This window comes from Salmo trutta, chromosome 13, assembly GCF_901001165.1.
Source record: "Salmo trutta chromosome 13, fSalTru1.1, whole genome shotgun sequence".
Taxonomy (NCBI): Eukaryota; Metazoa; Chordata; class Actinopteri; order Salmoniformes; family Salmonidae; genus Salmo; species Salmo trutta.
This window is the reverse complement of record NC_042969.1, coordinates 4,658,357-4,675,813: the sequence shown is the minus strand read 5'-3', so window position 1 is coordinate 4,675,813 and position 17,457 is coordinate 4,658,357. Positions and strand designations below refer to the sequence as shown.

At 44.5% G+C, this 17,457-nt stretch overlaps 2 protein-coding genes across 2 annotated transcripts; both read left to right on the top strand.

Moving 5' to 3' along the window:
* Positions 1–680: 680 nt before the first annotated feature.
* LOC115205094 (fibroblast growth factor-binding protein 2) lies at positions 681–2,509 on the top strand. The gene is made up of 2 exons (XM_029770701.1): positions 681–1,618; positions 1,846–2,509. The coding sequence occupies exon 1, from the start codon at positions 714–716 to the stop codon at positions 1,608–1,610; it is 897 nt and encodes a 298-aa protein (XP_029626561.1). The 5' UTR covers positions 681–713; the 3' UTR covers positions 1,611–1,618; positions 1,846–2,509.
* Positions 2,510–2,966: 457 nt separating this feature from the next.
* LOC115205093 (fibroblast growth factor-binding protein 1) lies at positions 2,967–4,342 on the top strand. Its single transcript, XM_029770700.1, has 2 exons — positions 2,967–3,087; positions 3,257–4,342. The coding sequence occupies exon 2, from the start codon at positions 3,272–3,274 to the stop codon at positions 3,941–3,943; it is 672 nt and encodes a 223-aa protein (XP_029626560.1). The 5' UTR covers positions 2,967–3,087; positions 3,257–3,271; the 3' UTR covers positions 3,944–4,342.
* Positions 4,343–17,457: the final 13,115 nt, after the last annotated feature.

The window sequence follows — 17,457 nt, the reverse complement described above, 5'->3', positions numbered from 1 at the left end:
GGGTTATTCTTGTTTTCTCTGATTTCTTTCCTCAAGTTTCTCCACACTTCTGTTTCAGATTTTATTGTGTTTATGTTTGGAAGGAAATTATAGGCTGTGCTGTACGGTTGTAAACATCTAACTTTAAAACAGCAATGAACCTTGAACAGTTCGACATGTCCTTATAGCATAGTATTTTAAGACACGTTGTGGTGTTGAGATGAAATGTACTTACCACACATACCAATGGTATGTAAAACTGAGAGAAAAAATGTAAGTGGCATGGTGAACCATTACAGAAATCTTATGTTGGCATCAGTGTGCCAAGCTTCTCAAAATGAATGGCAGTCTGCGATTTTAAAGCGATAAAATCCACAAAGTTGTGCTTGACATATTTGTCAATGAAACACTGATATACTATACTAGTATGGGCGATTATATAACACCTGGTTAAAAAAAACTTGAAGGCATCAATGTTCTCTGACTATTTCCTTCGTCTCCCTCCCAATTGGTTTCGCATGTGGTCCTGGCTTTCATTGACAGTCCCCAGACAACCATAAATTATAGTCACATTGCACTACACTCCTCCCCTCTTCAGGATGGCTCTTGTAACCCAGGATTTTTTCACCTGAATGCCCTCTTTGTGTGCTGAGCCCATAAATAGCAGGAGGGACCCTCAGCTTCTGCAGTCCCACTCTCACTCCCTCTCTCACACTTAATCATCTGGCATAACCATGTGGACTTGGGCTAGCGCACTGCTGCTCCTCGCCTGCTGCCTCTGGGCAGTGGAGGGTCAGAACGAGAACGGCAATGGCAACACGAGGGCAGGCAACGGTGGTGGTGCTGCCACCACTGCTACTGCAGAGAACAGGAAGAGTGGCTGGGAGGACCCCATCCAGTTCAACAACAAGGCAAAGGACTTGTGCAATATGAGCGTCACCGGCCAGGGAGATGTCACCAGGCTGAGGATATCATGCCAGGGTGCAGAGAGAACCTACTGGTGCGAGTACACGGGCAAGCCCCAGATGTGCCGTTCCTACAACAACAACCCTCGCCATTATTTCACCCAGATCATGTGGGACCTGAGGAAACTCCAGAACGCCTGCCAGTCACCCAAGGCTATCAAGCCTCAGATGTGCAAGAGGGCACCGGAAGACGCCCAGATGTTGTTCTCCGCTTCCTCCACGCCAGAGGCAGCATCAGCAGCCACCCCTCAAAAGCCGGAGAAAGCCCAGGAGCCAACCCAGGCGAAACCAGAGACCCCCAAGGCACCGATCGTCAAGCAGGCTAAGCCAGCCGCAACCAAGCCTGAGCAGCCAAGACCAGAGCAGGTAAGACCTGAGCCAGCAAGACCAGCACCTACAAAGCCAGTGCATTCCAGACCTGTGCAAGCAAAACCAGAGCAGGCAAGACCAGCAGCTGCAAAACCAGCAGGAGCAAAACCCGCAGGAGCAAAACCAGCAGTGAACAAAAAGACAGCAGTACTGAAAAAGCTTCTGACACCCAAACCAACCACTCCAAAACCAACCAAGCCCACTGTCAAGAGCAATGCCAAAAAGATTGCACAAGAGTATTGTTGGCGGTCACTTCAAGGCATCTGTTCCTATGTCATTGGTTGGTTTCAGAGCTAATAATGAAGGTCAGTTGAAATAAGTTGGCTGTTGATATTTTCTGAATTGTAGTCATTGTATAATATCACGATGATAATATGATGAGCATTTGTATGTCTCTTAAAGTAATTTTAATTAAATTCTATAAAAATATGACCAATATGATTTCATGTTTAGCTCAAAGTCTAGTTTGTGTTTTACTGAGTAGAAAATGCCAGCCTATTCACTGTATTTACTTTTGCTTTCTGTTTCCCAGATTTAGATTCCCTGTGAAGATGATTTCAAAGGTCTGACTAAAGAGGTGCTCAGAGTGGTTTCCCAGATGAGGACTTTGCTAAAAAAAAATTATAGAAGAGAGTTTGAACACCCTCTTCATGGGAATGATTGTGCTGACATTTCTGTCAATCAAACATCTTTCCAGCCAGCCATTTTACCATGAGTTGTGAATGTTCCATTGAGACCGATACCAATCCAAAATGTTTGGTGAAATTGTAATTCCAAGGGTCACAATAACAACTGAAAGCATCCATACCTGAATGTGTGGATCGGGTATGGACAGGTAGTTAAATCCATCATCTTTCGCGTGGTACTCATTTTGTCAAAAATGAGTACCATGGTTTTTGTGTCAGAAAGCACTCTACACATTTGGACAAACCTATGGTACCCTATAATGTACTCTCCTAAGGCAGATGCACCATTGGTTTTGCCATTTTTTGTATGTTCGTTTATGTGCATGTTTGTATTACCATAAACCACGTATTGAATATGCTGTGTTGGGGAAAAACATGACAAGGTTTTTGTGTCATTCACATAGTAGAGTGGCATAGTCTGCAAACTCTACCACTGGTTCATTGTACAGAACTGTCACAATCAATGTATGAATGTCTGTATATAATGAATAAAGTGTGTTCTTAATTCTTGTTGGTGTGTCTGTGTTCCTTACTGGCTTGCTTTAGGTTTAAAGCCTGTCTGTCCCCATTTTTTTTAAATACCAGCAGGGAAAAAGTCAAAATAAACAATAATGGAAACATTCACGTTCGCATTTGTGTTCAAAACTACACTTTTTGAGGTGCAGTGTCCCTTTTCCCCAGTAAGTGACGCTGTTGTATCAACTTCTTTAAAATATAATTTTTTTCAATGACTGCTGCGGCCAATGCGTTGCTCACTGCACTTCTACTAGGCCGGAGTGCGTACACTTTAACATGTGTAGAGAAAAGTCCTGAATAATTTTTTTTAGGTGTAATCAATTGTGTATTTTCGGTATGCACGCTTTCACTTGTTATAAGTGACAATAGACTGTATAGGCCTAATTAAGGACAACGACTTCTGACAAGATACCAACAAGTGAACTCTGACAAACAGTGCGCTTTAGCGTATGTTCCACGTTGGTGGAATAAGGGAGTGGTGGTAGGTGTGTCGGTGCTCTATAAATGCCACGTGCGCGTTCCCGAGGTGTCACAACGGGGATTGAACCATTTCCATTTTCCCAAATCCACAGGTGAGCTGACTAAAAATAACCACTGTTATGTTGTGTTAAAAATGATGCGCCATTATCCTCCATAAATCTCATCTGCGTGCTGCTGTGTTGTGATAAACTACAGTAGCAATTATTTGAATGGGAGGTCATTGTACTGTACTAACATACACAACTATGCCATTTTTTGCAGATATTTTAGCGGGACATGACACTTCTTACCAACTTAACCGTCATGCTGGTTATTGCCTGCATATCTCAGCAGTTTATGGTGGCTCACTGTCAAGGATCCAAAAAAAGGGGGATGAAGAAGAAAGAAAACGAGGGACCAAAGGACGGAGAGCAACCAAAACCCCCAGTCCAATCTCCAGATAAGAAAAACAGCAGCCCCAAAGGAAATGTGTTCAAGGGCAAATTCTCCGCCAAAGACAAGATGCAATGCACTTGGGTTGCGACAGGCGACGATGCCTTTGTGCTTAGCGTGAACTGTAAAAAAGGGCAAACAAGTTTCGACTGCGAATATGTGGCCAAACCAGCCACTTGCCCTGGATACGAGTCCAACACCAAAGCCTATTGGAAACAGATTGCGCGCGCTCTAAAGAAAAATAAGAATTTATGCTTTGACTCAACGGCTTTGATTAAAGCAGGTATGTGCAGAAAAGCTCCCAAGGACGCGCATTTCAAACTTAACTCCACACCCAGAGATATTGTTACACTTCCGAGGACTACAATTCAGCCGCGTTCTTCTCTCTCTGCCTCTTCATTTGGTGCCAAATCCTGCGCAGTTGATCGAAAGAGACTGGCGGAAGAATATTGCGCGGCTTCCTGGTCGAGTTTGTGTACTTTCTTTTTTGCCATGGTCCAGAATGATGATTGTTAAGACTATAAATGAATTTAAATGTCCTCTCTCCCCCATTGATTTAGACATAAACAAATTAACACTTGTTGCTACTCCTCCTGACGATGTATGAATTTTGATGGATTGTGATTTAAAATATCAAGACTGATTGAGTTTCAAGATTGATTGTCTCATACCATCCATACCAATTTTCCCTTTTTGCCATGTGTTGTATTCATTGTAAAGCCACAGTACTTAATAAATATGTTTTGTTCTATGTACTCAACTCTTCTCTTCATATGCCCTTGTAGTTGAAGCATTTCTGCGGCTCTGTAACCTGGGGCGGTGGATTGAAGTTAGGCTATTATACTTGTCAATGATGTATGGCTTTATACTTATTCCTCATTATTTTCTAATGACTAAAGATTATTCTATGATTTACTACTACTTGACAGACGAGTGTTATTCCGTACCGCCCTGCATGGACTCACTCATGCACGCATGAGAATAAATGCATGCGCGCACACACGACCCTCCTGTGCATACTCCACTGCATTGGCCAACATATTAGGAGTTTGAGCATGTTGGGTAATTACACACTGTAATTCTACCAACTCAGTTAGAGGGATCATTTAGAAGATTTATGCTGCATTCCTTGGCACTGACTACTGGCTATTCATTGGCTTTTTCCAAGGCGAAATGCAATTCACATGTTCTAAACACTAGTCTGTGGCGTTTAGCTACGCCTTTCACGTAGATCACTACAACAATACACAGTCATGATGTCTGTAAAATTACATGACTGCTTGATAGCTAATGGATATTTTTTTGCTATAACTATAATACTATTGCTATCAGGCAATCAAGGGAAGATACTTTTGATACATTTTTCTCTCCATTCATTGGATTTCACTCCTTTGCACTGAGGGCAATTTGAATTAAATTAACCCCAACCCTCTTCATTGATGAGATAATTGCCTCTTGGATGGTTCTTTAGTCTTGGTCCAATAGCTTTTCATGAATCATCATTCTTGGTATTTTTATTATCATTACACAGTGAGGATCTTGCATTCCTAGGATTTTCAGAGATGTTCAGAGACTCATAGGTGCATTAAGGCCTAGATTAAATCAGATCAAGCGTTAACCAGTGATCGCCGAAACCTGCATAGCTGATGTTTTGGGGTGTTGGCGGTGTAAGTGCGTTGGAGCTGTCAAATCGGTGAGCAGCCGCCGTTGACCATTGTCATTAGATGTTAAAAATGACAAAGTGTAGTCTATATAGAAATAATGACCCTCAAATTGAAAATCATTAAACAAAATAATGAGGATTTCTATCAGACTATTGGAGGTGTAGATTACATCTCACATTCCAGTGGTCAAACTTGTGAACAAGGCTGCATGGGATTTCTCTTAATGCCGATTGCAATCTCCGCTTTAGGTATAATGCCAGGAACCTTGTGGATTTGACAGCTCTAATGCAGATCCACTCCAACACTGCCAAAACAACCACTATGCGGACGTCTGCTAAAGCGGATCTGTTCGAACAGAGCCCTAAATTAGCGAATTAGGTCTATTGACAAAGCCAGTTAAAAACATGTAATTTTCTAGCCCCAAAGGCCGGCAGATGGCGACATTGAGTCGTTTCATTTTACCGTCCAAACGCATTGCATGCAGCCAGTAATACACTCGTATCCCCCGTGGACCGGTTTGTGCATAAAACATTCTCCATTCAGGTTGCAAAGGCTTCCATTACCTTCTTAAATTTATTTAATGGTGTGAAGGAGGGAAAAAGGTGGAAAATATGCATACTTTCTTTATGAAACACCATTTTCCACTACCACACTAGAGTGGCTATTGCCTAGGAATGCTACCCCCGATGTTGTGCCCCCTTTTAGCCAGGGGTGAACAACAGACTACTGCAACCTGATTGGCTGAACGCAATATGCAACATCTCTGATTAGCATTTAGCCACTCTAGCATGATAGTGGAAAATGGTGTTTCATAAGGAAAGCACGCATATTTTCCCCCCAAAAAATGTGCCATCTAGGGGCAGTGCTAGCTGTGCCACCAGAGATCCTGGGTTCGAGCCCAGGCTCTGTCGCAGCCGGCCGCGACTGGGAGGTCCATGGGGCGCTGCACAATTGGCAAAGCGTCGTCCGGGTTAGGGAGGGTTTGGCCGGCAGGGATATCCTTGTCTCATTGCACACTAGCGACTCCTGTGGCGGGCCGGGCGCAGTGCACACTCGGTACGGTGTTTCCTCCAACACATTGGTGCGGCTGGCTTCCGGGTTGGATGTGCATTGTGTCAAGAAGCAGTGTGGGTTGGGTTGTGTTTCAGAGGATGCATGGCTCTCGACCTTCGCCTCTCCCGAGTCCGTATGGGAGTTGCAGCGATGAGACAGGACTGTAACTACTTCCAATTGGATACCACGAAATTGGGGAGATTTTTTTATTTTTTATTCAATAAATAAAAAAAGAAATAAAAAATGTGCCATCTCGCAAGCTGTTCCTGGCATTATACCTAAAGCGGCATTAAGAGAAATCCCATGCAGCCTTGTTCACAAGTTTGACCACTGGAATGTGAGCTGTAATCTACACCTCCAATAGTTAGGGAAGAAATTAAAGCCTTTGTAGCCTGAATGGAGAATGTTTTCGGTACGAGTGTATTGCCGGTCGCATACAATTCATTTGGACGGTAAGATGAAACGACTCAATATCGCCATCTGCCGGCCTTTGGGCTAGTAATTTTTCAGCTACTGGGCTTTTCCTGCCTTCTTGTTACTGGCCGGCTGTTTTTTTTGACTGATCTATGGATTGGAGGTCAAAGGGTCACTGCCACGTGAGAAACTTCTGACAAGGCACCACCCACCCTGACCAGGGTTAAAATACTATTTGAAATAATATCTTATACTTTTGCTATGCTTGATTGAGTTTGCCAGTTGCAATGGAACCAATAGAAAAGTCCCAAAAGTGCAAACCCACCCACCTAGCACTCCAGGCAGACTAAAGTAAACACTTAAAGTATTCATATGATTTCAAATATTATTTGAAGCCGGGTTTCCACCCACGGTGACCAAAAAAGTAATGGTATGACCAATGTTTTGGGTATGCAAATTACCTTATTTGTATTTTATGGGGCTAGAGGGCAAATGCACCACACTTGCGATATGGTTTTGGATATCTTTGGAACTTTGCTTTTATATAAGCGAGAAATAATATTTCAAATGTCACCTGTATTATTAAGACATTGACAGCTGACTAAGCTTGTCAAAATGGTCACCCAAATATTGAGGTTTCCAAACAAGAAAAGACATGATAAAAATATGTGGGCGGTTCATTTAAAATAGTTTTACTGATTTACTTAATTGTTTTGAGATGTTTGTCAAAACATACTAGTGAGGCAGAGATCTATTTAGGAGTCATTATACTGTAGAACACGTGTTCCTCAACTTCACACAAAGTTGATGTCACTTATGTAATGATAAAAAGCCTGTGTTGCACTCTTCCCTTTCTCTAAGACTTTTCTTTCACTACGGGTGCTCCCACACACCACCACCCACTTCAGACAAGCACCTACACGACCTACACCAGCACTTGACAATCCATCATCATGCTCCCTGGAAATACATAGAAAAGGCGTGAAAGTGAATCCAGGAACATAGAAAAGGCACCAAAGTGGAAAGAGGAACATAGAAAAGGCACCAAAGAGAATCCAGGAACATAGAAAAGCCGCCAAAGTGAATCCAGGAACATAGAAAAGGCACCAAAGTGAATCCAGGAACATAGAAAAGGCACCAAAGTGAATCCAGGAACATAGAAAAGGCACCAAAGTGAATCTAAGAACATAGAAAAGGCGTCAAAGTGAATCTAGGAACAATAAACAGAATACAGAGTGCTTCATGTACAGTTGAAGTCGGAAGTTTACATACACTTAGGTTGGATTCATTAAAACTCGTTTTTCAACCACTCCACAAATTTCTTGTTAACAAACTATAGTTTTGGCTAGTCGGTTAGGACATCTACTTTGTGCATGACACAAGTCATTCTTCCAACAATTGTTTACAGACAGATTATTTCACTTATAATTCACTGTAAATCACAATTCCAGTGGGTCAGAAGTTTACATACACTAAGTTGACTGTGCCTTTAAACAGCTTGGAAAATTCCAGAAAATTATGTCATGGCTTTAGAAGCTTTTGATAGACTAATTGACATAATTTGAGTCAATTGGAGGTGTACCTGTGGATGTATTTCAAGGCCTACCTTCAAACTCAGTGCCTCTTTGCTTGACATCATGGGAAAATCTAAAGAAATAAGCCAATGCCTGAAGGTACCACGTTCATCTGTACAAACAATAGTATGCAAGTATATACACCATGGGACCACACAGCCGTCATACCGCTCAGGAAGGAGACGCGTTCTGTCTCCTAGAGTTGAACGTAATTTGGTGCGAAAAGTGCAAATCAATCCCAGAACAACAGCAAAGGACCTTGTGAAGATGCTGGAGGAAACAGGTACAAAAATATCTATATCCACAGTAAAACGAGTCCTATATCGACATAACCTGAAAGGCCGCTCAGCAAGGAAGAAGCCACTGCTCCAAAACTGCCATAAAAAAAGCCAGACTACGGTTTGCAACTGCACATGGGGACAAAGATTGTACTTTTTGGAGAAATGTTCTCTGGTCTGATGAAACAAAAATAGAACTGTTTGGCCATAATGACCATCGTTATGTTTGGAGGAAAAAGGGGAGGCTTGCAAGCCGAAGAACGCCATCCCAACCGTGAAGCATGGGGGTGGCAGCATCATGCTGTGGGGGTGCCTTGCTGCAGGAGGGACTGGTGCACTTCACAAAATAGATGGCATCATGAGGATGGAAAATTATGTGGATATATTGAAGCAACATCTCATTTTTTTTGTAATTTTAGCAGACACTTTTATCCAGAGCAATTTACAGTAGCGAATGCATACATTTCATACATTTAATTTCATGCATTTTTTTTGTACTGGCCCCCCATGGGAATCAAACCCACAACCCTGGCGTTGCACACACCATACTGGCGTTGCAAACACCATGCTCTACCAACTGAGCCACAGGGAAGACATCAGTCAGGAAGTTAAAGCATGGTCACAAATGGGTCTTCCAAATGGACAATGACCCCAAGCATACTTCCAAAGTTGGCAAAACGGCTTAAGGACAACAAAGTCAAGGTATTGGAGTGGCAATCACAAAGCCCTAACCTCAAGCCTACAGAACATGACAGACTGAGAAAGCGTGTGCGAGCAAGGAGGCCTACAAACCTGACTCAGTTACACCAGCTGTGTCAGGAGGAATGAGCCAAAATTCACCCAACTTATTGTGGGAAGCTTGTGGAAGGCTACCCGAAACGTTTGACCCAAGTTAAACAATTTAAAGGCAATGCTACCAAAAACTAATTGAGTGTATGTAAACTTCTGACCCACTGGGAATGTGATGAAAGAAATAGAAGCTGAAATAAATCATTCTCTCTACTATTATTCTGACATTTCACATTCTTAAAATAAAATGGTGATCCTAACTGACCTAAGACAGGGAATTTTTACAAGGATTAAATGTCAGAATTTGTGAAAAACGGAGTTTAAATGTATTTGGCTGAGGTGTATATAAACTTCCGACTTCAACTGTATATAATGCATGAGTATATAATACATGAGTGTATAATACATGTGTATATAACAATACATGAGTATATAATACATGTGTATATAATACGTGTGTATATAATACATGTGTATATAATACATGAGTATATAATACATGAGTATATAATACATGTGTATATAATACATGAGTATATAATACATGTGTATATAATACATGAGTATATGGCTGTATCACATCTGGCCATGATTCGGAGTCGGCGCACAATTGGCCCAGCGTCATCCAGGTTTGGCCGGGGAAGGCCATCATTGTAAATAAGAATTTGTTCTTAACTGACTTGCCTAGTTAAATAAAGGTGAAAATAAAAAATAAAAAATAAAAAAATACTCTAAAACTTTTGTCAATCGTCAACAAACTTTTATTGGGCATGTTTGGGACCGGAGGCTTGAGTAAACTATAGGTGATTCAGAGATTTGAGCACATTTCCTCTCCCAGCATGTTGGACTCTGTCACGTCCTGACCAATATAACTTGTTATTTTCTATGGTAGAGTGGTCAGCGCGTGACAGGGGGTGTTTTTGTGTTTGTTCTGTTTTCTATTTCTATGTTTGTCTAGTTTGTCTATTTCTAGGTTGGGGTTTATTGGGTTGACCTTCAATTGGAGGCAGCTGTTCCTCGTTGCCTCTAATTGGAGATCATATTTAGTAGGGGTGTTTTTTCTTGTGGTTTGTGGGTAGTTGTTTTCTGTTTTGTTCCTTGTACCTGACAGAACTGTTGACGGTCGTTTTTGTTGTTATTGTATTAGTGTTTCATTAAAAGTAAATTATGAGCACTTCACATGCCGCACCTTGGTCCCCTTTGTACGACCCGCGTTACAGAACTACCCACCATGACTGGATCAAGCGGCGTGCCCAGGCAGAGATGGACACCTGGTCATACATGGAATGGATGGAGAGGAGAAACTGGACTTGGGGGCAAGTTATTGAAAGATATCGGAGTCTACCGGGGAAGAACGAGAGGCAGCCCCCAAAAACATTTTGGGGGGGCACACGGGTAGTTTGGCTGGGCCAGGGGTGAGCCCTGAGCCAACTCCCCGTGCTTATTGTGGTGAGCATGTGCCTGCCTCTCACACTCTCTCTCCGGTACACCTCCATAATCCAGTACGTCCTGTTCCTGCTCCTCGCACTGGCCCCGAGGTGCGTGTTACTAGTCTGGCGCATCCAAAGCCAGCCCCATGCATCAGGCCTCCAGTGCGCCTGCCCAGCCCAGTACGTCCTGTTCCTGTTCCCCGCACTCGCCCTCCAGTGCGCCTCCATAACCCGGTACAGCCAGTGCCTGCTATGAGCACTCGGCCATTAGTGCGTCTTCCCAGTCCGGTGAGACCGATTCCTGCTCCTCACACTCTCCCTCCAGTGCGCATCCATAACCCGGTACAGCCAGTGCCTGCTGTGAGCACTCGGCCTTCAGTGGTGGTCTGCAACCCAGAGCCTTCGGCGGTGGTCTGCAGCCCAGTGCCTTCGGCGGTGGTCTGCAGCCCAGTGCCTTCGGCGGTGGTCTGCAGCCCAGAGCCTTCGGCGGTGGTCTGCAGCCCAGAGCCTTCGGCGGTGGTCTGCAGCCCAGAGCCTTCGGCGGTGGTCTGCAACCCAGAGCCTTCGGCGATGGTCTGCAACCCAGAGTCTTCGGCAGCGGTTGGCGGTCCGAAGCCTCCGAAGATGATCCATGGTCTGGTTCCTCCGGACAAACAGAAGCGGGGGGATCAGCGGGCGGTGGGGGTACTACGCCCGGAACCAGAGCCGCCACCATAGACATTTTTCCACCCTCCCATCCCTCCCTTTAGGTTTGGGGTTGTTTTTGTGGGTTTTTTGTTTAGTTTGCATTCGGAGTCTGCACCTTTGGGGGGGGGGGGGTACTGTCACTTCCTGACCAATATAAGTTGTTATTCTCTATGGTAGAGTGGTCAGGGCGTGACAGGGGGTGTTTTTGTGTTTTTTCTATGTTGGATTTCTAGTTTGTCTATTTCTAGGTTGGAGCTTATTGGGTTGACCTTCAATTGGAGGCAGCTGTTCCTCGTTGCCTCTAATTGGAGGTCATATTTAGTAGGGGTGTTTTTTCCTGTGGTTTGTGGGTAGTTGTTTTCTGTTTTGTTCCTTGTACCTGACAGAACTGTTGACGGTCGATTTTGTTGATTTTGTATTAGTGTTTCATTAAAAGTTAATTATGAGCACTTCACACGCCGCACCTTGGTCCCCTTTGTACGACCCGCGTTACAGGCTCATTAGATGGGAGAGGAATGGTACACTATTGAGCAAACATGGAAATGATCCAGCAAATGTATGCAGATGTACGCAGAGTGAAATTGGTGTTGATTTGATCCCCAAAATAGTTGGTGTAATGGTGTCAATGTGTGGAAAGAAAAACCATGGATAAGCCAGAAAAACCAACCGCCAGATAATAAATAATGACAGTAGAGGACAGAAACGTGGTCAACTTTACCAATAGTAGAACCAGAAGCCCATTGTAGAACATTCTAATATAGTAGTTCATCTCTGGGATGAGCTCTTAATAAAAAGCTAGTATCACTTGATTTATTCGCATTGGTATTTCTTGCAGTGCTTTGGGGCATGGTATTGCCACATGGGTAACTGTTGCCAAGGCTGATAACTGGGAATATTATACTTGACTCCAAGATCTAAGTCATGTCGTACAGAAATATGCCTGATTTTAAACATTAACTGGCCTTTAATGTGGCTTGGTCTGAAAGCTCTACAGTGCTTTTATAGTACATGCTCTCAGTCATTGCTGACAGTGTGGCCATCCTCTAAAAGAGTATGCCAACCAGTTAGTTTATGGGCATACTGTAATACAGTTCTGATGCCACTGCAATAAAACACTTTTATACAGCTCTATAGCTCTATATTGCTTTGAAGGAAGTTCCATATATATTTAATATCCAGTAGTTAAATGAATCTGTCATACTAATAATGTTTTAGTGCACCCCTGAGTAGTTTGATATCTTCCGCTTGAATAACGCCGAAAGGTTTGTTTCGGTTGTACATTAACATGTACATTGTTGTACATTGCTTAACCTTGTTGGATTGTAGATAGCTTGTTGGATTGAATTTCCACCTATGTCCCCCTTAACACAAGGTGTTATTTACTGGTGTACTTTACCAAGCAGCTCTCTGTTAACTATTGCAACTTATCGAAGCTATGTAGGCCGTAGGCCTTAGGCCATACATACTTATAATAAGTTATTTATTAGCTATTTCGCTATTCATGTAATAGTCATATAGATGGTTGTTTATTAATTTAACTTAAAGGCTGACCTGAGCTTGAACTGTACTTCAAAACAAGTGTATGTTCTTTAGGAAATTACTGATTCCTGCATTCAAATAATACATTTTGGATGTGAATTATGTGATTTCATAATGTAGTGCCCCGTCAACCCTTACTAACATAGATTATTAATGTTTGACCCACCCAAAACTTTCAAAAAATGTTAGAGGGACACCTGGAAACATGAAGATAGGAGCACGCCAAGCCTTTATCTATCTAGCAACACATCAGTCTTTCCAGGTGATATTACTATACAGCACCTGAAGGAGCAATAAACAGAACTCAATCAGGACATACAGCTAATTCTCAACATGCATCAGACGAGACGGTGGAAAGTGGCCCTTCTGGCTGTCTTTAGGCTATCTTTATTCCGAGTAACTATAGCATCATGACTCAACGTGCCGACTGAACTATCAGAACTAAATGTTTCATACTGCCACTGGGAAAATGTGTTCTGTTCAGCGGAAATTAGTCGCACTTTTATAACAAGTCTAGATTTGGTTCAAACAGGTTTCTTGGAATAAAGTCAATGGGGGCAAAATAATTAATTATAGGTGTAACGGCTGTCGGGAGAGAGAGTAGACCAAGGCGCAGCGGAGTTAGTGTTCATCCTGATTTTAATTTACTAAAGAACACTACACAAAACAAAACGAGAAAACTGACAGCCAAACAGTCCTGTCAGGTGCAAAACACTCAACAGAAACAGAAACAATTACCCACAAAACCCAAAGGAAAAACATGCGCCTTATGTGTGACTCCCAATCAGCAACAACGAACTTCAGCTGTGCCTGATTGGGAGCCACACACGGCCCAAAACAAAGAAATACAAAAAACCTAGAAAACGAACATAGAACGCAATGTAACACCCTGGCCTAACCAAAATAAAGAACAAAAAACCCCTCTCTATGGCCAGGGCGTTACAATAGGATGGGATCATATGACAACATGTGATACTACACCGGCTCTGACGCTCGTTGGATGTGGTAGGGCTTGCAAACTATTACAGACTACAAAGGGAAGCACAGCTGAGAGGTGCCCAGTGACACGAGCCTACCAGACGAGCTAAATTACTTCTATGTTCGCTTCGAGACAAGTAACACTGAAACATGCATGAGGGCATCAGCTGTTCCGGACAACTGTGTAATCACGCTCTCAACAGCCGATGTGAGTAAGACCTTTAAACAGGTCAACATTCACAAGGTCGCAGGGCCTGACAGATTACCAGGACGTGTACTCCCACGAGAACGCGTTGACCAACTGCCAAGTGTCTTCACTGACATTTTAAACCTCTTACTGTCTGAGTCTGTAATACCAACATGTTTCAAGCAGACCACCATAGTCCTGAGCCCAAGAACATTAAGGTAACCTGCCTAAATGACCACCGACCCGTAGCACTCACGTCTGTAGCCATGAAGTGCGTTGAAAGGCTGGTCATGGCTCACATCAACACCATTATCCCAGAAACCCTAGACCCACTCCAATTTGCATACCGCCCTAACAGATCCACAGATGATGCAATCTCTATTGCACTCCACACTGCCCTTTCCCACCTGGACAAAAGGAACACCTATGTGAGAATGCTGTTCATTGACTACAATAGTGCCACAATAGTGCCCTCAAAGCTCATCAATAAGCTAAGGACCATGGGACTAAACACCTCGCTCTGGTTCTGCTCACACTGCCCTACCCTGTGCTTTGACCTCTTTCTCCCCTCTCTCTCCAGATGAAATCTTGCGTCTTGTGACGGCCGGCCGCCCAACAACCTGCCCGCTTGACCCTATCCCCTCCTCTCTTCTCCAGACCATTTCCGGAGACCTTCTCCCTTACCTCACCTCGCTCATCAACTCATCCTTGACCGCTGGCTACGTCCCTTCCGTCTTCAAGAGAGCGAGAGTTGCACCCCTTCTGAAAAAACCTACACTCGATCCCTCCGATGTCAACAACTACAGACCAGTATCCCTTCTTTCTTTTCTCTCCAAAACTCTTGAACGTGCCGTCCTTGGCCAGCTCTCCTGCTATCTCTCTCAGAATGACCTTCTTGATCCAAATCAGTCAGGTTTCAAGACTAGTCATTCAACTGAGACTGCTCTTCTCTGTGTCACGGAGGCGCTCCGCACTGCTAAAGCTAACTCTCTCTCCTCTGCTCTCATCCTTCTAGACCTATCGGCTGCCTTTGATACTGTGAACCATCAGATCCTCCTCTCCACCCTCTCCGAGTTGGGCATCTCCGGCGCGGCCCACGCTTGGATTGCGTCCTACCTGACAGGTCGCTCCTACCAGGTGGCGTGGCGAGAATCTGTCTCCGCACCACGTGCTCTCACCACTGGTGTCCCCCAGGGCTCTGTTCTAGAACCTCTCCTATTCTCGCTATACACCAAGTCACTTGGCTCTGTCATATCCTCACATGGTCTCTCCTATCATTGCTATGCAGACGACACACAATTAATCTTCTCCTTTCCCCCTTCTGATAACCAGGTGGCGAATCGCATCTCTGCATGTCTGGCAGACATATCAGTGTGGATGACGGATCACCACCTCAAGCTGAACCTCGGCAAGACGGAGCTGCTCTTCCTCCCGGGGAAGGACTGCCCGTTCCATGATCTCGCCATCACGGTTGACAACTCCATTGTGTCCTCCTCCCAGAGTGCTAAGAACCTTGGCGTGATCCTGGACAACACCCTGTTGTTCTCAACTAACATCAAGGCGGTGACCCGTTCCTGTAGGTTCATGCTCTACAACATTCGCAGAGTACGACCCTGCCTCACACAGGAAGCGGCGCAGGTCCTAATCCAGGCCCTTGTCATCTCCCATCTGGATTACTGCAACTCGCTGTTGGCTGGGCTCCCTGCCTGTGCCATTAAACCCCTACAACTCATCCAGAACGCCGCAGCCCGTCTGGTGTTCAACCTTCCCAAGTTCTCTCACGTCACCCCGCTCCTCCGCTCTCTCCACTGGCTTCCAGTTGAAGCTCGCATCCGCTACAAGACCATGGTGCTTGCCTACGGAGCTGTGAGGGGAACGGCACCTCCGTACCTTCAGGCTCTGATCAGGCCCTACACCCAAACAAGGGCACTGCGTTCATCCACCTCTGGCCTGCTCGCCTCCCTACCTCTGAGGAAGTACAGTTCCCGCTCAGCCCAGTCAAAACTGTTCGCTGCTCTGGCACCCCAATGGTGGAACAAACTCCCTCACGACGCCAGGACAGCGGAGTCAATCACCACCTTCCGGAGACACCTGAAACCCCACCTCTTTAAGGAATACCTAGGATAGGATAAAGTAATCCTTCTAACCCCCCCCCCCTTAAAAGATTTAGATGCACTATTGTAAAGTGGTTGTTCCACTGGATATCATAAGGTGAATGCACCAATTTGTAAGTCGCTCTGGATAAGAGCGTCTGCTAAATGACTTAAATGTAAATGTAAATGTAACTAGACCCTGGACTTCCTGACGGGCCACCCCCAGGTGGTAAGGGTAGGTAACAACACATCCGCCATGCTGATCCTCAACACGGGGGCCCCTCAGGGTTGCGTGCTCAGTCCCCTCCTGTACTCCCTGATCACTCATGACTGCACGGACAGGCACGACTCCAACAACATCAATAAGTTTGCCAATGACACAACAGTGGTAGGCCTGATCACCGACAACGATGAGACAGCCCATAGGGAGGTCAGAGACCTGGCCATGTGGTGCCAGGACAACAACCTCTCCCTCAACATGACCAAGACAAAGGAGATGATTGTGGACTACAGGAAAAGTAGGCCGAGCATGCCCCCATTCTCATTGACAGGGCTGTGGTGAAGCAGGATGAGCGCTTCAAGTTCCTTGGTGTCCACATCACCAACAAATTGACATGATCCAAGCAACACCAAGACAGTCGTGAAGAGGACACAACAAAACCTATTCCCCCTCAGGAGACTGAAAAGATTTGGCATGGGTCCTCAGATCCTCAAAAGGTTCTACAGCTGCACCATCGAGAGCATCCTGACTGGTTGCATCCCTGCCTGGTATGGCAACTGCTCGGCCTCCGACCGCAAGGCACAACAGAGGGTAGTGCGTACGGCCCAGTACATCACTGGGGCCAAGCTTCCTGCCATCCAGGACCTCTATACCAGGCGGTGTCAGAGGAAGGCCCTAAAAATGGTCAAAGACTCCAGCCACCTTAGTCATAGACTGTTCTCTCTGTTACCGCATGGAAAATGGTACCAGAGCGCCAAGTCTAGGTCCAAGAGGCTTCTAAACAGCTTCTACCACCAAGCCATAAGACTCCTGAACATCTAATCAAATGGCTACCCAGACTATTTGCATTGCCCCCCGCCCCCCTCTTTCAGACTGCTACTCTCTGCTATTATCTATGCATAGTCACTTTAATAACTATACCTACATGTACATATTACCTCAATTACCTCGAATAACCGATGCCCCCACACATTGACTCTGTACTGGTACCCCCTGTATATAGCCTCACTATTGTTATTTTACTGCTGCTCTTTAATTATTTGTTACATTTATTTCTTATACATTTTTTAAATTTTTTTTAAACTGGGCTTGTAAGTAAGCATTTCACCTGTTGCGCATGTGAC

Bases quoted from the DNA above. Each gene is read 5' to 3' on its own strand.
- LOC115205094 (XM_029770701.1), top strand. From the start codon at position 714: ATGTGGACTTGGGCTAGCGCACTGCTGCTCCTCGCCTGCTGCCTCTGG.
- LOC115205093 (XM_029770700.1), top strand. From the start codon at position 3,272: ATGACACTTCTTACCAACTTAACCGTCATGCTGGTTATTGCCTGCATA.